At 37.2% G+C, this 22,335-nt stretch overlaps 2 protein-coding genes and 1 pseudogene across 3 annotated transcripts; all 3 read left to right on the top strand.

Annotated features, from left to right (window-relative positions):
* The first annotated feature begins 158 nt into the window (after positions 1-158).
* On the top strand, positions 159-5,198 carry LOC113730866 (G-type lectin S-receptor-like serine/threonine-protein kinase At4g27290). The gene is made up of 7 exons (XM_027255824.2): positions 159-1,716; positions 2,894-3,049; positions 3,270-3,424; positions 3,523-3,733; positions 3,837-4,074; positions 4,194-4,344; positions 4,453-5,198. The coding sequence occupies exons 1-7, from the start codon at positions 453-455 to the stop codon at positions 4,759-4,761; spliced, it is 2,484 nt and encodes an 827-aa protein (XP_027111625.2). The 5' UTR covers positions 159-452; the 3' UTR covers positions 4,762-5,198.
* Positions 5,199-7,033: 1,835 nt separating this feature from the next.
* Positions 7,034-12,080, top strand: LOC113730867 (G-type lectin S-receptor-like serine/threonine-protein kinase At4g27290). Of its 2 annotated transcripts, XM_072078860.1 has the most exons (7): positions 7,035-8,371; positions 9,378-9,494; positions 10,474-10,631; positions 10,721-10,931; positions 11,005-11,242; positions 11,332-11,482; positions 11,569-12,030. In XM_072078860.1, the coding sequence occupies exons 1-7, from the start codon at positions 7,099-7,101 to the stop codon at positions 11,875-11,877; spliced, it is 2,457 nt and encodes an 818-aa protein (XP_071934961.1). In that variant the 5' UTR covers positions 7,035-7,098; the 3' UTR covers positions 11,878-12,030. The 2 variants fall into 2 exon arrangements, with proteins under 2 accessions (XP_027111627.1, XP_071934961.1); XM_027255826.2 differs by lacking the exon at positions 9,378-9,494 and having other exon boundaries at positions 7,034-8,371; positions 11,569-12,080.
* A 4,367-nt stretch (positions 12,081-16,447) lies between these two features.
* On the top strand, positions 16,448-20,217 carry LOC113728538 (G-type lectin S-receptor-like serine/threonine-protein kinase At4g27290; annotated as a pseudogene).
* The last annotated feature ends 2,118 nt before the right edge of the window (positions 20,218-22,335 follow it).

Genomic DNA, 22,335 nt, shown 5'->3' with positions numbered 1-22,335 from the left:
TCTACTCATAAAGACTGAAACCTTATCTCCCAGTGACATCATGAACAGGTCTATGGTCAAACAGTCGGTCCTCGATTTCTAGAAGCATAAAGCGTTCGGTTGCAAAATCTGACATGGTTAATCAGTCAGAAATCTTAACTAGACAGATAATCTGTCTGAGGAAATGGTGATAAGAAGGCCTAGTCAACTATGGTCAATTTGACGGTGCCCTGTAATGAAAGTTAAGCTACAAATCTATTGCCAAGGATCTACACAGGACTCAGAAGTCAAAACCAAGTATTTGGAACAAGTCAAACTATAATAATAGCATGTGAGGCCTTAGAAGTCAAGCATGGAAACTCTTATTGCACCTAAATTTCTCTGGCTGGCTCTTACTTTTGATCACATTAATTTCACATATGAAATTTTGTTAATGCAAATAGAAAGTCCCTTTACGTTGCCAATTCGAAAGAATGGGCTTTTCTCTGATATTTTCGGTCCTTGCCATTTTCACACTTCTGGCCTCCTACAGATCCATTGCAGCAGACATCTTAGCACCTAACCAGAACCTTACAGATGGCCAAACCTTGGTTTCCTCCAACCAGATTTTTGCACTGGGATTCTTCAGTCCAGGCAATTCAGGTAGAAAGTATTTGGGCATATGGTACCACAACCAACCCCTACCCCTAACAGTGGTTTGGGTGGCCAATAGAGACAATCCGATCAACGACTCATCTGGCGGTCTAATGATGAGTATAAATGGTTCTCTATTTCTTTATAACAAGTTCGTTTGGTTTACAATTACGAATGGAACAATGGCAGGCCAGAGTCCATTGCTGCAACTCCTAGATACAGGTAACCTTGTAGTGAGAAAACAGGATGAAGCAGATGGAAAAGATTATATATGGCAAAGCTTCGATCATATGTCTGGTACGATGTTGCCTGGAATGAAGCTTGGATGGAATCTAAAAACTGGAACCAGCAATATCATGAGATCTTGGAAAAATTTTGATGACCCTTCAGATGGTGAGTTTACATTTAGCTTGGATCCTCCTGAAACTCCTCAGCTGATTCTCCGGCAGGGAGAGACTAAGAAGTACAGGTGGGGTCCTTTTGATGGTGATAGGTTCAGCGGTAGCAATGAACTGAGGAATAATACAGTGTTCAAGCCCATCTTTGTTTCCACATCTGATGAAGTTTATTATGCTTATGAAACGCTAGATGATTCTACTTTAGTTCGGTCCGTTGTGACACCACTGGGTTCAATTCAGTATCTCACATGGCGAAATACTAGTCGAGACTGGAACATGATTGTGGAGCTTAACAGAATCTACTGTGATAAATATGGCATGTGTGGACAGTATGGAAGTTGCTATACCAATGATCCAAATTGCCGGTGTTTAAACGGTTTTGTTCCAAACTCACTACAAGATTGGAGATTGTTTAATTCATTAGGTGGTTGTAAGAGGAGGTACAATCTCAATTGTAGCAATGGGGATGGTTTTGTGAAGTATAATGCACTTAAGTTGCCAGATAATGCAGTTCTGTGGGCAAATTTTGGGCTCGAGGAATGTAGAGCAGAGTGTCTGAAGAAATGTGATTGTATGGCCTATACAAGAATCAATGTTCTTGGCAATGGCAGCCAATGTGTGGTTTGGCTCCATGATTTGATTGACATGAGAGATTCTGCTAGTGATGGAGAGGAACTCTTCATACGAATGGCACGCGCCGAATTAGGTATGCACTTATTTTCTGTTGCGTCATTCTCTACCCTTGCACCACTTCTGAAATTAGGAATGCACTTCCATCTTGCTGAAGATGTGGAACTTTTGCCTTGCTAAATTGTGCTTTAGTTTTTGTACATTAGCCTTATATGCTGCTTCACTAAGGAACCTAAAATTGGTAAACAATAGCAACAAAATTGCATTGTACCTATCTTATTTATGTTAATCAATCAAATTTGTTTGGTTAATACGATGCAGCATAGCAAAACCTAGGGACAAGAGGAGGAAAGTTCAACTTATAGGACAAATTCTTGTGAAAATTGAAGCTATGACAAGTTGGTAACTGTAGTAGCTCTACTTGTTGATTGCAAAGAAGAACAATGAGGATGACTCTAGCATTTCTAGGTTGTTGATCATTACCGTTCTATGTCATGTGAGGTGAATAATCTAGAAGTTTTCTGAGATGTTTCACGATGAATTAGGTCTACTTCTGAAGTTATCTTGATTGAATGGCTTGGGAATCAGTTTGAAACAATACCTAAAACTTTCTTCTGCCTTAAATCTTATAATGCAGTTATTCTCCAATGAACTGCAATGGACATTCCTTTCATCTATGAGAAATTGGAAACCATGTTTAGATCATTGGACTACTCCATGTTTTAAGACTATTTTGGGCAATTCAAAAACCTTCTTTATTTATCCTCACTGCCTCAATCTACAGTGACTTTTGTAGCTAAACCAGAAATAATGATTTGATTTCCGAGGTATTTCACTCCTCCAGTGTATTGAAGTATGTCCAGAGATTTAACTTTTCATCTTAGGTTATTTTAGTGCGGATTAAAATGCTTTAAGTTCTGATATTAGTATCATACCTAAAACTGATCAGATTTAATACCGAAAGAAAAATTGAAGGTCCAGTTAGGAATCCTTCACAATTTTTTGTTTCTTCTAGTTCACATTTAATTGTTTAGAGGGATTACTGGGTAAACTTAAGCATCAGTGCCAGTAAACACCTTGGCAACTCTGCTAGCGAGATTACAGGGTTTTTTTGGGTAGGTAAGAAGCTTATTGATACCCAGAGGAGATACAAAACTACAAGTGGCATATCCCAGGGTGGTTGTTGCAATAACTGCATACTGAGCTTTTACTCAAAATTTTGATTCTCATCTTAGACATAATGTAACTGCCAGATTCAATTGCTGAAAACAAAAGGAGAAAGCGTATTAGAGTAGCTATTGGAATCTCCATATCAACAGCTTTTCTTCTGGTTCTCTTGGCTATGGCCTGGCAAATGATGAAAAGAGTTAAGAGAAGAGCAGAAGAGGATACGGTTTCTATGCCAATAGGTATCTCATACTTACCCTACAGTACCTATTTCTCAGCTAAGGTTTTGTGACTACCACTATTTGGCTTTTTTGTCAAGAGAGTTAGCACTTAATGGATTTTAGCCACTAGAATTAAATTCAGAATTTTTTTAATGATTCCACTGAAAGTATCTCTTTATTTGAAAACTAGGAAAACCTTATCACACTAACCTTGCTTCATCTATTACATATCTATGTTCAGCCCATGACAACAATTCTTACAACCATTATGAAGAAGAAAGTCAAGACGAAGATCTCGAATTGCCTATATTCGGTCTTGCAACCATTGTTGATGCTACGGACCAATTTGCTTTTGGCAATAAGATTGGACAAGGTGGTTTTGGTCCAGTCTATAAGGTATTCAACTTTTCTATGGATGATTAGTTTTTAGCTTACAAAGGGAAATCAGATCCTTCAGAGGTAATATGTTGTTTTTTCTTGTGTTGGTGCCACAGGGTAAACTACCTAACGGATCAGAAATAGCAGTAAAAAGGCTTTCACAGGATTCGGGGCAAGGCCTAAGAGAGTTTAAGAATGAAGTCAAACTGATTGCAAATCTTCAGCATCGTAATCTTGTTAAGCTACTTGGATGCTGCATTCAAGGAGAAGAAAAAATGTTACTGTACGAGTACCTGCCAAACAAAAGCTTGGACAACTTTATATTCGGTACCAGCACTAACCCTCAATACCTGTAGCTCCATTAGTTATCTCTCTTTCACGGCAAACTAAATTGGCTTACCTACAAATTTAATTGCATATGCAATTATAGACCGAGTGAAAAGAAAGCTACTGCCATGGAATACACGCTTCGATATTGTTTTGGGGGTTGCAAGAGGGCTGCTTTATCTTCACCAGGATTCCAGATTGAGAATTATCCACAGAGATCTAAAAACAAGTAACATTTTGCTTGATATCAAGATGAACCCCAAAATTTCAGACTTTGGCATTGCAAGAATTTTTGGAGGAGAGCAAACAGAAGAAAAGACTAGGAGAGTAATCGGAACATAGTAAGTAATTGTCATACCTGAGGAAAAAGATTTAGGAATGGCAATTCTTTTTCTTTACCTTTCTCTTCGATTGATACAGTTTTTTCACTGATGTTGCTGAACACTGTACTCTGATGCAGTGGTTACATGTCTCCTGAGTATGCAATGAGTGGTCATTTTTCCATAAAATCAGACGTATTCAGCTTTGGTGTTATAGTGTTGGAGCTAATAAGTGGCAGAAAGAATTGGGGATTCTATGATCCAGGACATGACTATAACCTGATAGGACATGTAAGTGCACAAAGAAAATTGATACTTACTTCAGCTGAAAATTTGCGTATTAGTAGAACAAATTTATTTGTAATTAATGATTGTTTCATTGAACTGAATTTGTTTCAGACATGGAAACTTTGGAATGAAGACAGGTGTCTTGAACTGGTTGATGAGATGCTGGATGGATCATTTTCAATAAAAGAAGTCATAAGGTGTATCCAAGTGGCGCTTTTGTGTGTGCAGCAACGAGCTGAAGACAGACCAGCTATGAGTACTGTGGTTTTCATGCTAAGTAACGAAAATGTGGAGTTGCCACAACCCAAAGAACCTGGTTTTGTTACAGAAACTTCCCCCTTCAAAATTGACCCATCATGGAATGGTCAAGATTCAAATACAGGCAATGAACTAACTATCACAGCAGTGGAAGGAAGATAAGATTGAGAAATTCAAAGAGTCTTCCAATTTTGTACAGTTATTAGCTTTGGTTACATGGTCACAACTTACAAGTCAATCACCTCGCACTCGGGGTAAGTAATCAATATGTGAAATGAGTGCAGAAAGTTTTCTCTGGAGAAGCATATTATGTGGGAGGAAACGAAGAAGAAGAAATGTCTACTTTCAAATGGTGCAAACCAAATGCATGTTGCATCTGTACGTTCTTTCTTTTGGTTTCCGAAGATGGAATGATGGAACTAAGCAAAGTTAAGCTTCCACATTTTCTACAGAGGAAGATGCAACATACTGAAGAAAGCAAATGTAAAAGATCTAGTAGAAATTATAACAGTAAACTGTCAACTCACGGTAGTAGCCAGTTACATGATCTAAATTGACCTATATTCCATATAATGAAGACAAAGCTCATTCTCTGTGTACGAGATTAAGCCCTTGTCCCCTATATCAGTTTCTATTCAATATGAATTATGTCTCCTCTTTCCATACATCTGACACAAATTTGACGTTTTGAAACCTTCTTGATAGAAGTGCTGTTTAGGTATTAATTATGCTGTTGATAAAAATCCTTTAACATCATCCACTCAATTTCTAGTATTTCAAGAACATGGAGTAGACGACTTGTATAAGCCTGCAATACTTTTACCTTCACCAAACAGAAATATCGAGAAATATAAACCTGGCAAATATCATAAACACAATATGTTTTAAGTATAGCTAAGATCTTTTGGTATGCCTGATGGCTTAGTTGTTAAGTGTCAAAGATGATCTAAGAGTTTGGCTATATCCTCCCTGAAACAAGCCCTTTTTTTTCCGTGTTCATATGTCGAATGACTCCAAATATTGGGAATCATATGAACATTGTACATAGATGCTTGTGATTGATTTTCTGTTAATTTATGTTCATGTTTGTCTCATTAATACAATTGGTGCTGGTTAGATAAACAGGATGCATAGGAAGGGACAATTTAGCACCTCCAAGTGACGAAAAATGTTTGGAAAGTTTCTGCAAGTGTTCATCTTGGAGATGGAAATTTATTGTATGCTCAACTGATCCAATCCTCTCTGGTGCTGTTTAAAAATCTTTTTCTTTTTGTCCTGACTCTTGAGTAAGGAAGAAATTTTTCATAGCTAAAAATGCAGAATGGGGCACCAAGAGTTCGAGTCTCACCAATTTCTGCCCGAAGGTGTTGCTTTTTGTCTAGAGATAGCAATATGGATAAATGGTTCATAATTGGTTTTGACTTAATGGATGGTGGATGAAATTTATCCAATCCATTTAGATCCATTTAATAAATGAATCTAAATGGATTAAATAAAAATCGATTATCCATTTATAATCCATTTAAATATTTTGGTTACTTTTTTTTTGTATTACCATTTCTTGTAATATGGAGATACTTTTTTTATGTACTTGTAAATTTTAGATGTATTTGGACGAGAAAGAGGACAAAATACTTAGATTTTTCATTTAAGAATTTAGGTATGAACAGTGACAGCCCATTACTCAGGCATGTTCTAGTGAAGGCATGCCAATGCCACTAGCTAATAAAAGAGGAGAATATGTGGGTGGACCATCTCTGCGCTGTGAAATCATCTTCATAAGGACTTGAACACTCAGAGAAGGCATCCATGATCTACACCTAGTGGCTAATGGCACAAGTTCATGCATAACCTCAAAGTTCTATTCTTGGCAAATTCTTAATGCATTTAATACAGAAAAACCTTCAGAAATTAGACCCAATTCAAGAAAAGCTCCACATAATTCAGCTTCATTGACCATGATTATAATAGAAGCATCCTTCCCTGCTTGCACCACTTCTCAACGGTTATTTAATTCCTTGGACAAGCCAACTCAAGCTAGCTGTGATGTGCGGCTTTAGTCAACAAATTCGGGATTTCAGTTAGCTAATAAGTTTTGCAACCAATTTGGTTTTTAAGTAAATGGATATATGTGATTTTTGTGGATAATTCATATAAATTTATTTAATTTAATAGTTTTACTTTGATCAACCATTTAAAACCAATATTACAACTGAATAAATGGATCTCAATCCAAATTGCCACATCTATTTTTGTCTTAGTAGCGTTCACAATTATTCTCTCTCTTTTATCTCATCACGAAAAATTGTTTTACCACTTAGCATTTGACCCAGTCAAAGTCATTCTTGGAATTTTTGTTACCAGTTCTGAAATCTGAACTATTCAATTCACAATTCAAAGTCCAAATCTTGCAAGTTTTGTTTTACCTTTTTTTTATTATCATTCCTGTCTTGTTCAACTCAATAAACATGATCTAGAGCTCGGTGATTGAGATCATGAATGATGGTCATCCTATTCATCATCTTCTCGATCGCTTCACCCTTCTTCTGCCAATTTTCTTCGGCAGTTGACTTCTTGGCACCAAATCAAGTTCTATTAGACAATGGGGGGACACTAGCTTCAGCTGGCCGAAAATTCGAGTTAGGCTTCTTTGGTCCGTCAAATGTGAGCAAAAGATACATTGGAATTTGGTTCAAGAACATCCCAGAGCAAACAGTGGTATGGGTTGCCAACAAGGACAATCCGATACCAAGCTCATCAGGTATCCTGTCAATCACACCATCTGGAAGCATTGTCATCATCAACAACAGCACTAATTCTATCATCTGGGCATCGAATACATCCGCAACACTGGTCAGTAATCCGACATTGCAGCTGCTGGACAATGGCAATCTTGTTCTGAAAAATGGTAGCGACTATGGCAAAAATTCAGGTACCTATCTGTGGCAGAGCTTTGATCATCCGTGTGATACTTTAATTCCCGGAATGAAGCTTGGATGGAACTTCAGAACAAACCAGGAATGGTACTTAACATCCTGGAAAAGCTTGCAGGATCCATCCACAGGAGCCTATACGTATAGAGTTGATCCTGGCGGACTTCCTCAAGTTGTTCTGAGCGAAGGATCAGCCATCCAATACAGAAGCGGACCCTGGGATGGTGTTCGCTTTGGGGGCGGTGACCTGGAAGAAAACACTGTCTTTAGACCAGAATTCGTGTTTGATGCAAATAATGAGTACTACACATTTGAGAACACTAATGATTCAATTGTTTCTAGATTCGTACTGAACCAGTCAGGACTTATTCAGCATCTAACTTGGAGCATCAGGCGAAACGAATGGGTGGACATAGCCACGGTGCAGAGCGATGCTTGTGACCAGTATGCCCTCTGTGGAAGTTATGGCATTTGCAACATCAATAACAGCCCTTATTGTAGTTGTCCACCAGGGTTCACCCCAAAACTTCCTGCGGATTGGCAAAGGATGGACTGGTCAGGTGGATGTGTACGAAAAAATGCATTGAATTGCAGTGGACCAGAGGGATTCAGAAGGTTTTCCAAGTTGAAGCTGCCTGATACCGCGAATTTTCTGGTAAACAAAATAGCGATTGATCCAATGCAGTGTGCAGCGGCTTGTTTGAGAAATTGCTCTTGCACGGCTTATGCTAAGATTGATGGTAGTGTATGTGTGGTCTGGTTTGGTGATCTGTTAGATGTCAGGACTTACCATTATGGAGGACAGGACCTCTACATTAGGATGCCTGCTTCTGAACTAGGTATGCATTTTATCAAAGTAACTTTTTCTTCACTTTTGAACTGGATGTATATTTGATTTGCAATTTTGTGATTCACTACTTGGTATACAACTTGGCCCTCAACATGATAATATTGCTATAGCAGCCAAGCTTCAGCTTCTATTATATATCATTGATACATTAGCACTCAGGTAACAAAAGATATGCAACTATTGCTATATTATTGGCATCACAAAACCTTTTTTTTTTTTTTTTTTTTTTGTGCATGAACACTGCTAATGGTTTATTCTTTCAATGATTCTCCCCAAGTGGTTCACCTACTATCTATGAGGAACTTATTCCATTTACTACGCAGTGACAAAAAAATTACTAAAATTTTTTAGTCATAGTAGTTGGACTATTGTTGTTTTATAATAGTAAAATATTAATTTTTCCAATGTCTAGAAGAGTTTGATATGCATATCTTAATCTTCACAAGCGAGAAACATTTTTCAGTTGTCTATAGAAAAAGAAGAAGTTGCACGAATTATTCCTCATATTTGTAACTGTTGGTTGTAGCCCCTCACATTTAAAATTGCAAAATGCATAATTTCACTTTAAAATGATAAGAAATTTTTCATTTCAAAATTTGCACACTTCGCACTTTAAAAATATCAAAAGAATACAAACTTACTAGTGAAATTAAACCTATTACAGAAATTAATAGTTCTAGTGAAAATGGAAAAAATCCATTCATGTATCTAACAAGTTAATAACAACACCATAGGGAACAAGTATGACCATTTGTCCAGTTAAATATTGAGTATTGACTATTGGAACAGAAATTATACCTCAAATCAAAGATACAAACTATTGGAAATAAAAGTTTGGTGCACAAACTGAACCTTGACAAAACTTTAAGGACGCAAACTGCAAACTGCAAAGTCTTACAAGTCGTCCCTTTTTTTTTTTTTTTCCTTCTTTGTGGGCTCTATGAATAAAAGTGATACTAATGTATTTCGCTGTCATTCTTGATGGATTGTGGAAGGGTCTGACAGCAAAAGGGATATTTTGATAATATCGGTGTCGGTGGCTTTAGGGACTCTTGTGTTGGTCCTCGGCGGGTGGTGTCTATTACGTAAATGGACCGCAAAGGGTGGTCAAGGTAAACCCTAGCTTTGCTATTATTGCATTATAAATGTTTGACGAAATGCCTCAGTTGACAAATATGTTTTACCATCCTTGTCATCTGGCAAGTTTTCTTCATATTCGGACGCAAACAGATTACACCTTTTTCCACTTGTTCTGCAATAGTCTTATGGCCAATGGGCCTATTCCAAAAGTCACGTCCAGTTTTTCAATGCCAATGGAATATAGAAGAATATTTTTAGGAACCCACTTGTGGATAATTTCAGCTCAAACTGTTAGGATTTTGTTCAACCAAATTTACTTTTTCAGCATCCTTAATATTTTACGCGGCACTAATTGGAGTATGGCATATTAAAGTCATTTTCTTGTGCAATTTCATAAGCATTAGTCAATACATATTCTAATTTTGATGATATGCAATTTGAAACGGCAAGCGATGCAGATTCATCTCATCTTTAGATATGATGAAGCCACATCGCCTAGTTGATTTGGTTCACATTGGATGTTCTTGAGATTATTGCCTTGACTAAAATTTGGACCTCAGGGTTTTTCTTTTTTTCTTTTTTCCTCCGACGAGAATTAAAAAGATAAGGAGAAAAAAAAATAAAGAATCCAATCCGATGTGGTGGGAGTTTGTCATACATGCCAACTAGTTTTCTTAAAAATTTGGAACTCTAGCGGAAAAGAGGGGGACTTGAAACCACCATGCATAGCAATCTAACTGTAGCGCAGGTGTTCTTCAGCTGGAGGAATAACTGCTTTCAAGTTATTTAGTATTTAGGAGGTCAATTACTGTTAAGCAGTCATTATTAGATAGATTGTTTGTTGTATGATAGAATGTAAAACATATGATCTCAACTTCTGCAATTTGATCGACCCGGCAAGAGCAAATCGTAGTAGTAGGGATATAACTTGATTCTTCAGGATAAGGGGTTAGATGCTGGATGGTTCCCTTTCCCATTGATGTCTAATGCGATTTTTACCTAAATTGTCAGCTAAAGAACAAGAGACTGCAAGCCAGGAGAATACCAAAAGAATTGCAGATGACGAGATAGAGTTACCCTTATTTGATTTGATCACCATTTCAAATGCTACTAATCAATTTTCATTCGCAAATAAGATTGGAGAAGGTGGATTTGGTCCTGTTTACCAGGTAGTGTCTGTCACATATCCATTGACTTCCTTTAACATTTCTTGTAGGACATTTTGCTTATTCTAACTCAAATATAAGTTGCTTTGCAGGGTATCCTCTCAACAGGGCAACAAATAGCAGTCAAGAAAGACTCAAAAGATTCTGGACAAGGTATTGAAGAGTTTAAAAATGAAGTGATCTTAATTGCAAAGCTGCAGCATCGAAACCTTGTCAGGCTGCTAGGGTGCTGCATTCATGGGGATGAGAGAATGTTAGTATATGAATATATGCCCAACAGGAGTCTGGACTTATTCATCTTCAGTAAGTTTCCTATAGTTTCTGATGCTCATTTTGTTTAAATGAAAGAGGCTAACATAAGTTGAATACATCATAGATCAAGGAAGAGGAAAAGTACTTGATTGGAGAAAACGCTTTGACATAATTGTTGGAATTGCTCGGGGACTTCTATACCTTCATCGAGATTCCAGGTTGAGAATAATTCATAGGGATTTGAAAGCAAGCAACATTCTTCTCGACAGTGAAATTAATCCTAAAATCTCTGACTTTGGCCTGGCACGAACATTTGGTTGTGAACATTACCAGGATAACACCAAGAGAGTCATGGGAACATAGTAAGCACATTTTCTTATCCCTGCCTCTTTTTCACAGACATCAGTAGCTAATTTGCAAATGATGAATATTCTTCCATGTTTCCATGTAGTGGCTATATGGCTCCTGAGTATGCAGTAGATGGCCTGTTTTCAGTTAAATCTGATGTGTTCAGCTTTGGTGTCCTGGTTTTGGAGATAGTTAGTGGTGAAAAGAACAGAGGATTTTGCCATCCTGATCATGACCTCAACCTTTTGGGACATGTGAGTCCAAAATTAACTGCAATACTTTCTTGACAAACATCTTGTAGAGAATAATACAACTGACCTGAGGGTGGCTCTGAATTTAGGCTTGGAGACTATGGAATGAAGGAAATACTTCGAAACTAGTTGACCCATTTATGGAGGGGGCGGCTTCTACATCTGAGGTGTTGAGGTGTATCCATGTTGGCCTCTTGTGCGTTCAACAGCGGCCTGATGACAGACCTGCCATGTCAACTGTTCTATTACTTTTGGACAGTGAGAATCCAACTCTTCCGCAACCTAAACAACCTGGTTTTTACATTGAGAGAACTGTTATTGACACAGATTCTACATCAAGTGGGAAAATGCCGCATAATTCTACTGATGTAACAGTAACACTGTTACATGGTCGATAAGTTCTGGTTCATAGCATGTATATATTTCTTTAAAAGAATTTAAAGGGTGTGTAAATGCAATCATTTGCGTACATTCCTAAGTGTATAGTATATGTTGCAGAACGTTAATTTCTCTTCCATATTAATCAGTTCAAATGTAAATTTTGTTTGGACTTTGGTTTGAGCTTTGGCCGATACCAGAATTCAATTTCATGATAAGTAAATATGCAGGAATCATAAACTAGGATGACAAGGGATAAAGTGGGGGAAGATTTCTTGAAAAGCATTTTCTTTTATTTGACTTTGGTGTTGTCAGAGAAAATAAGAGAAGAAAGGGGTAGAAGAATGAAGGCTCTACCCCATTTGGCAAGGTTTGGAATTCAGCTCTCTGTTAATTTTTAACTGAGATACTTGCAAGTAGGATCGTATGAAGAGAATTCACCTACTTTGACGAGATGCTCACATCTCCAGTTCTACTGTTAATTAAAGCACGATGTCTTGTTGTGTCGTTATTTTAGTATCATTTACCTAAATTTCAAGAGTTGCATTTCTTCGTGTATTATTTAACTTGAGATCCTTTATGCTGTATTCTTCAACGTTTTAATGTTGATTAATATATTTCATTTCGTTTTAGCGAGGAAGATCGAATTGGTTAATACCTAATATTCAAGTTAAATTCCTGTCTCGCAGTGGGTATAACCAAGGCAAAACTTATGAAGCTTGATATTTTGCATCCAATTTTTCTATCGAACCAAGGTGGAGACCCATTTAGTAGGTAATTTCGACCTTGGAAATTATTGTCAATGACTTCCAAAATTCAGCTAGGAAAACAAGAAATTGGAAGGTTTTTTTTTTTTGCTGCAAAAAGCTGCCCAAACAAGAAAGAGTTTACTCAATGGGTTTGTTTGGATTGTGAATTATTAGAGATATTTTTACTGTAGCACTTTTTGTGATGTGATGTATGTGAGATAAAAAGGTGTGTTGAAAATTGTAATGATAATGTAAGCAAATATATTTTGGCAAATAAATCGCAATCCAAACAAACCTATAAATATAATATTACACATACCACATGACGGTTATATCCCCCACGTTTCTTTACTTAGACAGCATCATAGTTTCTATGTTTGGAATATGATTTTACGCAGAAAATTTTTTATGATTTTCGTAAACACATTTCTATTATTGACAGGTTGTCAGCCTGTGCAATAATAAAAACCTGCTCAATTAAAGTTAGTTTTTGTAAATAGTGGTAAGCAGGGTCGAATCCACAGGGACTGAGAGTAATTGTTTCTTTTCAAATCCACAGTAACAAAGGGGGTGTTTTTGTGCAGAAGATGACAATCAAAGAAATTCAAATAAAATCTAAGAAACTATTAAAAATTAAATAACAAGTTACTAAAATCAAATGAATGATAACTAAGGCTCTAGCCAAGAAATAACTTCAGCAATGGTGCACCTAATTGATCATCGAAGCAAAACCAAATCCAATTATTTACTAATAAATAGGTTATAACTGCCAAACAAGCGATGACAGTCAACCCCTCCTTACTATGTCGGTGATTAAGGTACGCCCGTTAACCACTACTCTAATTGAGAAATAATCCTAGGTACGCCCGTAAGATTTAATTCCGCAATTGCCTTACGTATTAGAGGAGCCATATTCTAACCAAATAACGCACTACCAGGGTTATTTTAGATTAGCCCGCGTATCCCTCCTGACACAAACCTAATCATGCCAGTTGTCATTAATTCAAGGCAATTAAACAATTACGGATTTAATGCCTTAATTGACAGTAAATTATCAAGTTAACTAATTATCCGGATCCAAGACAATCAATTAATCAAATAATCGTAAACACTACAATCGAGAAATATACGAATACCAATAAATAAAAAGAAAAAATAAAATTAAATCGATCTCACAATTTTAGGCGATTCAAAGTATCCGTTGTTCCCTGATTAGAGTGCAGAAATTAGTTCATACTTAATGAGAAGAAACCATACAAAACTGGGGCAAGAGTCGCGGCCATTGTCTCTGATTTCCGAGAGTTCAATTCGTTCAAATAATCAGAGGAAACGAAACCTGCATAGAATGGTTGAATCTTCCCATTGTTCCTGCCATGCGGGCATACAAAGCTACTAAGAGACGAAAAGGGCAAAGTCAAAGTTCTAAAACTCCTGACATGCGTGAATTGGGAACTACTCCAAAAACTCACAAAGGAAAAGTCAACAAAAGCTCCTAATTTCTCCTCACATCCGAGGGAGAATTATCACAACGAAAACTAAGAACGAAAAGTCAAACATAGTAACTCCAAAGTAGTGCCTCCTCTCTACTGTGCGGCGGCCTCCCGCCCCCCTCCCGAGAGGAAGAAAACTCCAGCCCTTCGTTCTTTTTTCTTCTTTTATGCTGTCTTTCGCAAATTATAAAAAAGGATCGCGTCTTAATATTTTAAAAATATCCCTACACTCCTTCTTGATGATTATCAAATTGGCACTTGTTATGGTATTTACGTTCTATTCCTTGTAATAAATGTCAATTCTTCAAAAGTGAGTAGAATTTAACAATTAATTCACATCAGATCGGATAATAAGGGAAATTAATAATAAAATAGATGATAAAATTGTAACCTATCAATTATCTTATATACATCAAATCGTTATAATATATTTTTCTATAAAAACTCCTAAAAATAACAATCCAAATGGAACTGCATTCGAGACTTTGACCATAGTTACATGTCCCTTGTTTAATCTAAGAAGACCTATCGCATGATAAAGTTAAATTAAACTTCTGGACTCTAGATTGAAATTACCTTGCAAGATTGGCAAAGTGCAAGCCGTGACGTGAAGAGCAATATCTATGGACACTGTTTGCTCACAACTTATAAATGTTTCTTTTGTGAAATTGATAAAAACCTCTGTTTTCAAACTCGGATCGGACCGGCCGGTTCGGTTCGACCGGTCGAACCGGGAACCGGCCAGTTGACCGGTCCGAGTTAATCTTAAAAACCGGGAAATCAACAATTCGGTCAAACCAGGTCAAAACCCGGGTTTTGACCCGGTTTGACCTGAAAAATGAACCCGGTCTCTTTTTTTCTTTTTTTCTTTTTTTACTTTTTTTGAAATGGCAGAATATTTTTAATATGATGTTTTGATCCTTAAGTTGTTAAAAATTATTAACATATCTCAAATATTTCATACTTTATAAATGTTGTCTTAAAGTTTGGTGTTATTTTTCAATTAAGTCCATAATTTTAATTCTAAACTTGTTAATGCTTATTCAATAATATAAATTGTTACTTGATTGCTCTAATTTATTTGTATTTTCTTATTAAATATATTTGAAACATCAAATATATATGAATATACCTTTATTAATATTAACATGTTATTAAGTATTTTACATATAATATTTTAATTTTTAAATAAATTTTATTTATGACGTCATCTGGTTCAACCCCTATCGAACCCGGTTGAACCCATTGACCCCTGAGCTCGACCGAGTCGATATCCGGTCCGGTTCTGAAAACATAGATAAAAACATAAGAAATGGTGCAAGTCTTGAAAATTGGTGCACAAAAAGTCAACGAAACAGTTGAAAATCTTTACCAAAGGGCCAAGCCAGCAGCTTAAAAATGGAATTAATTTTTGTTCGATCCTTTCTATTGAGACTAGAAAGCATTGTCTGGAAAAGCACAAATTATCCTCTCCCCACTGTGATTGGTACATTGCCGGATCAAAAAAAAAAAAAAATACAATTCATGAACGTTTTAATTGACTACCATTTGAATGTTTTTTATACACTTGAATCAATTTACTTTTATATACGAATTTGGAATTTTATATCCATCGAGCTTAACTTGTCTATATATTTAATTAACATTAAAAACCATTCAGGTTTGATTAATTAGAGTACCGCTCTGGACAGAATTCTGAAGGACCCTCATTGATTTGTTCAACATTTAGCTCTAACATCAATTGATTCAATACAATAGAGTCATTTAAAATTTAGAAAGAAAATTTCCGCAAGGGTGTAACCAAATGTACTGTATTATGTATATATTGAACACGCAAAAGACATACAACTATTGCATTCAAAGCTGACTCTCAAAATCTCCATAGGCAGAAAATTCCGTGTCGAAGTGTGAGTTGGATGCTTTCTAAAACTGCGACTTTGTCACGTTGAGTTCAAATGAAGAATGCCAGACAAACTGAGTTGAATTTAGTGCTCCAATGAAGCACTAAAATCCTGTCAGGCTCGTCTTCCAGCTTTATATTTCACTGAAACTCCTGCCAAGTGATTGCAAAACATATGAAACGAGAATCGGATACAAACCAGTTATGAAGTTAGTTATACGCCTTAGAACTTGAGTTCAGTTTCTTACCCGGGGACAATTTGCAGTCTTGCACTTGCCGTTCCCGTGATAGTTTCTTCTTTGCCACCCCTTCTAGAGAAAAGGATGAACTGAAGAATCAGAGACAAGATCATCTCTGTCACTCCAAGTTTTGAACATCTAGCCAAAATCATGGCCCGACAGATTCATATCGACAGCTATGAATGTGATATGTCTCGATCAACCATTTCCAGGGGCAGTCGTGCTGCTGCTTTTGTGGGTTTTTGTTACAGTATATTCCTGATAATTTGCCTGATTGAAATCTCCCAGGCAATTGACATGCTGACTCCACCAGGGGCAATCACCGATGGCATGACTTTGGTATCTGCGAGAAATGTATTTGAGTTTGGCTTCTTTAGTCCCGGAAGCTCCAGAAATAGATACTTGGGAATATGGTACTTTCAGATGAGTCCACAAACCATTGTTTGGGTTGCAAATGGGAATAATCCGCTTAATGACTCATCAGGAGTTGTAAGCATTGCAAAAGATGGAAATTTCATCCTCCAAGACCAGACAGAGAGGATTGTTTGGTCTACAGGTGCGGAGAACATATCCTCAAATGGGACCTTTTTGCAGCTATTGGATTCTGGAATCTTGTCCTGAGAAATGACAAAGGTGGAAATGCAGGAGACTATATTTGGCAAAGCTTTGATCATTTTTCAAATACATGGTTAACAGGAATGGAGCTAGGGAAGGATCCCAGCAGTGGCCTGTTTCGACGTATGACATCATGGACAAGTGCAGATGACCCTGCCCCAGGGCAATACAGTTGTAGTGTTAATCCCCGTGGACCGCCCTTGGAATTTGTACTTTGGGAAGAAGATTCTCTACAGTATAGAAGCGGACCATGGAATGGAGTTGGTTTCAGCGGACTCAATTTTGAACCAAACAATGTCTTCGACCTGAAGCTTGTGGTGAATGCAGAAGAGACATACTACGAGTACGTTCCTGAGACCAAACTTGTTACAACAAGGTCTGTTTTAAACTACTCCGGCATAATGCAGCGTTATGTCTGGAATGCTACCAGTCTAAAATGGCTACTTGTAGGTAATCTTCCCAATGACCCTTGTGATAATTATGGCCATTGTGGTGCCAACAGTATTTGCACGATAAGTGACCCAACTATTTGCAGTTGCTTGACTGGATTCATACCTAAATCACAACAGGGTTGGGAAATCCATGATTGGACTGGTGGATGTGTTAGGAAACATCCACTAAATTGTTCAAAAGGAGAAGGTTTCTTGGAACTAAAAGGCGTTAAAGTTCCAGATCATTGGTTGATTTGGATTAACACCGGTATGTCCCTGAAGGAATGTCAAGCAGAGTGCTTGAAGAATTGTTCTTGCACGGCATATGCTAATTCAAACGTTTCAGGGCAGGGAATTGGCTGCCTAATATGGCATGGGGATTTGATTGACGTAAGGCAACTAGTAAGACCAAGTGCTCAAAACCTCTATATTCGTGTTGCAGCTTCTGATCTAGGTACTTTAATTGCTTGAACTACTTTATCAGTTGCAGTCAACCAGTCTTTGCCTTTTGAATATTTGTTTCTGAACTTTAATTGAGTACATGGATTTGATAACAGGCCCAAAGAAAAGAAACAAGGTCATCTTGGTTGTGTTAACTTCCTCATTATCTTTGACAGTGATGTTTTCAGTTTGCTGTATCATCCTACTTAAGAGAGCACATATACAAGGTAAACTCACTTTTTATTGCACTGACAGAAATCTTGTTAGCTGCAAAACTAATTGCTTCCTCATCAATAGTGACCATAACCAGCAATTTTAGCTGTTGCCATGTAGAGATCTGAGAACATGTACCACATATTAAAACTGAAGTCATGTATTACCTTTCATTTTCTATTTGGCGTTTCTGCAGTCATCTTCTCGTTGAATTCCTGAATGTGTTTCTTTTCTGATCAAAGCTTTCCTTGCTAAACAACATCAAAGCAGGGACGTAGCCATCCCACTACTGCTTCCTTCTCTGACTGCACATATGACTTAACCGGAATACAGATAGATACGATTGTCAGAAGCACATCAATCAGACTTTGTTCTTCCAAGGGTTGTGTCATGTGTGTCTTTTTGGGATTGGGGAAGGCGGGGGGGGGGGGGGGGGTGGAAGAGAAAGAAAAAGTATATGGGATTTTTATTGTAATGGTATTTTTCGTCATCTGACATGCACACATGCTAAAACATAAAGGATCGATTCTGGATTATCAAGTACATTGTTTACAACACTGACTGAGATTAAACAAGTAAAGCAACATTATTATGACATCTTATTGTACATTTTCTGTATTAATATTTCATTTTTAGTATTTTTCTCAATTCGATTAAATTTATGAGATCCTGTATTAAGGCATGGGATCTGAAAGATAGAGACTTCCACAAAGACCAGGCCAAAGGATGCAAACTTTATAGTAAAGAATACATCTATCGGTTAACTATTTCAGTTGCTAGTTTCTTTTCTAATGTTGCACCAATTGCAGCTGGAAAGGTAAAACTGCAGCGCTGGTCTAAAGACATGGAAGACCTGGAATTGCCAACTTTTGAGATAATGAGTGTTGCAAAAGCAACTAATAACTTTTCAGAGTCTAACAAGCTCGGAGAGGGTGGTTTTGGCCCTGTTTTTAAGGTATCATGAAGTGCAGGACTATAAGCATTCATTTTGTGTAGAAACTTCAAGTTCCTGGCAAACTATCTGGACTCACTTGACATTTTATAGGGTCAGATTCCAACTGGTCAAGAAATTGCAGTGAAGAGGCTCTCTGTAGATTCCAATCAAGGACTGATTGAGTTCAAAAATGAAGTTAAATTGATTTCTAAGCTTCAACATCGGAATCTGGTTAAACTTTTGGGATGCTGCATTCAAGGAGAAGAGAGGATGCTGATTTATGAATACATGCATAACAAAAGCTTGGATTACTATATTTATGGTTCGCAATCTTAACCCTCCCCTTTTTTTTTTTTTTTTAACAATTTGCAAGACAACAGTAAAAGAGCAAATCCTAGGGAAAAAGTATTAAGAATGACTGGAGTGACTGCTATAGGTCAGAAAAACACACACATATGTTTAATTAGATGCTCTTAACAGATAGTACAAGAAGGCATTCACTAACGTGGACGAGGCTCTTTGACATTATTATTGGAATTGCTCGAGGGCTTCTCTATCTTCATCGAGATTCAAGATTGAGAATAGTTCATAGGGATCTGAAAGCTAGCAATATTCTTCTCGACAGAGGGATGAATCCTAAAATTTCAGATTTTGGCATTGCTAGAACTTTTGGAGGAGATCAGAGTTGCGAAAGAACAGGAAGGGTTGTTGGCACCTAGTAAGAAAGTTACTTCGCTCCCTGCTTTTATTGTCATTTCTTATTTCAGGAAGTAGCATTGCTTGATTTCACAACTTCAATGTCGGCGTGCAGTGGCTACATGTCTCCCGAATACGTTGTAAATGGACTATACTCAATGAAATCAGATGTCTTCAGCTTTGGAGTATTGATCCTGGAAATTATCAGTGGCAGAAAGAACAGAGGTTTTTGCCATCCAGACCACAACCTTAACCTACTCGGACATGTAAGTTCATCCATTGCAGTTCTCATCTGCAGAAAATTGTGCAAAAAATTTTATGATTAACTATTATCAAATAATTCCAGGCATGGAAACTCTGGCATGATGGGAATGCCTCTCAACTAATAGATGAGCTAATGGAAGAATCATTTCCCATGTCTGAGGTAGAAAAATGCATTCAAGTTGGCCTCTTGTGTGTTCAGCGACGCCCTGAAGATAGACCTACCATGTCCGATGTACTATTGATGTTGGATGGTGAAAGTACCATCCTTCCCCAACCTAAGACGCCTGGTTTCTATATGGAAAGGTGTGGAGATGAGAGACTAGATTTGCTAGGTGAAGAATGCCCTACCACAAATGATGTAACTATCACTGTAGTTGAGGGTCGATAAAAACAGTACTTTTGTCTATAATCAAATTACACAAAATCTCCTTCAGAAAGCATCTTTTCCTGATGGAAATTGCAAGTAAAAATGCCTTTATGCTCTTTTTAACTTTACTTTCGACTTTCAATCACAGAATACTAAGTCATCAAGTTGTTGAGTGCACCTGATTAGGCTTTACATTTTAACCGTTTGAGTTCTTTATCCTTAATATAGAATTATTCATGTACCCAGTCTCTTAGGCTGGCAGAAATAAATCTATCCACCTGAAGACTTATTCATTCTCTGGACTCCCAGAGGTCATGTTTGATCTATTAAACAAGGGATTGCTATAGTTCACGGAAGAGTCAGAAATGGCAACTCACATCCCTCCTTGCTTAAGATGGAAAGGACCAAGGCAAGACATATAGATGCATGCCTCTTGACGAGATTGGGTGTACAGTACCTCACTAGAGAAGAAATCTTTTTGACACTTTCCTCTGTATTGTGTTTCATGTAATGAACGTCAAAGTGAAATTATTGGAATGTAATTTAGTCAAAATGACAAATGGTAACACGAAGACGGTAATGAAAGTACAGGACGGCCCGGACGATTAATCATTCCAGTGAAACTCTACTCACCATTCGAAAAGTTGAGGATGCCATTTTCTTTCATTTGCAAAAGGTAGAACAAATATCATCCACAAAATTTTCTGTTTTGTTATTTAGCCACCCTCGTGTATGGGACGGGGGATACTTTGGGTTGTCCATTTAGTCCAGTTACAATGTCCGTAAGAATCATGCAAACATCCAGTTTCATGAGTCAAATGCACTGAAATGGGATTTTGTGGATAACTCGGCTTGGTTATGGAGTTAATTGATGGATAATTCAGGGAAAGTATCGTAGTAGATTCCATTCCCATCTTCTTGAGTTTCTTTATATAGTCATTACTACAAGTGCATGAATCTTGGTTCAGAGTCTATATTGTCGTAAGAAGTCAGATCTGCAGACTAACAAATAATGATGTAATCCATACAATAGTTAATTAGAATAGGTAGTACAGCTTTTTTACTGCCAATCTGCATGAGCAGCCCTGCAGTTTTCTAAATGATGCGCTATTAGAGCGTTGACTTCGATAGATGCTTAGCTGACTTTCAATATCATACAGTTTAGGACCTTCTTCTCTTTTTTGACTTTTGATAGCTGTCAGCCAGCGACTCCTCATCATCTTGTTCAACATTCTCGACTTAGAATTATTCACCGGGATCTTAAAGCTAGCAATGTGTTATTGGATAGCGAGATGAATGAATCCCAAGATCTCCGATTTGCGAGGAGACGAGCTGTCTGCCTGGAACATGGTTAGTTGTTAGTTAATAACAATACTGTTTGATAATTCAATTCAATACTTAAATTTAATAAATTCAGATCTTCAGACCGTTTAATAATAAAAAATTGAACATCCGAATTAATTAAGTGATACTGAATTTTCTAGGCAAAACTTGCTTCCAAAATTAATGACACAAATATATTGGATTTAATACTTAACAATTTAATAATTTAATAAATTTAGACTTCAAATTTTAATTTTTAAATTTTAATTTTATCAAATGCACCCTAAATTACTAAAAAAATCGTATGAAATGTATCCTTAACAAGTGCGCAATGTCGTGCGGCGGTTATATGTAAGATCTCCAATCAAGAGTCCTACATTAGCGGGGAGAACAGTAATAGATTGATATGTAATCTTAGGCCCATTGGATCATTGAATAACCCAACGACCGGCTAAGTGACAATATGGTTCTAGACGGCAATGAGTGAATGTGGACCATGAACCAAGTCCCCGACAATTAGTATACATAATTATTGCAGGCATGGTCCTCCTACATTAAGCATTGGTTTCTTATACAATGTTACTCTGTAATTATTGCAGGCGTGGTCCTCATATCTTTAGCTCAGAGCTCAACTTAGGGCCATTGCACTATTAATACCCAACTAAACTTTTGTCCGTTGGGTTATTAAAACCCAACTAGAAGCTAAGTAATGTTATGGTTCTAGACGAGGTCAGAGGTCAACTTAGGCCCATTGGACCATTAATACCCAGTTAGAAGTTAAGTGGCATTATGGATCTAGACGGCAAGAAGTGAACA

The sequence above is a fragment of the Coffea arabica genome, chromosome 2e (genome assembly GCF_036785885.1).
Source record: "Coffea arabica cultivar ET-39 chromosome 2e, Coffea Arabica ET-39 HiFi, whole genome shotgun sequence".
NCBI classification, from domain to species: domain Eukaryota; kingdom Viridiplantae; phylum Streptophyta; class Magnoliopsida; order Gentianales; family Rubiaceae; genus Coffea; species Coffea arabica.
The sequence above is the reverse complement of the archived record's forward strand: the minus strand, read 5'-3'. Positions and strand labels throughout refer to the sequence as shown.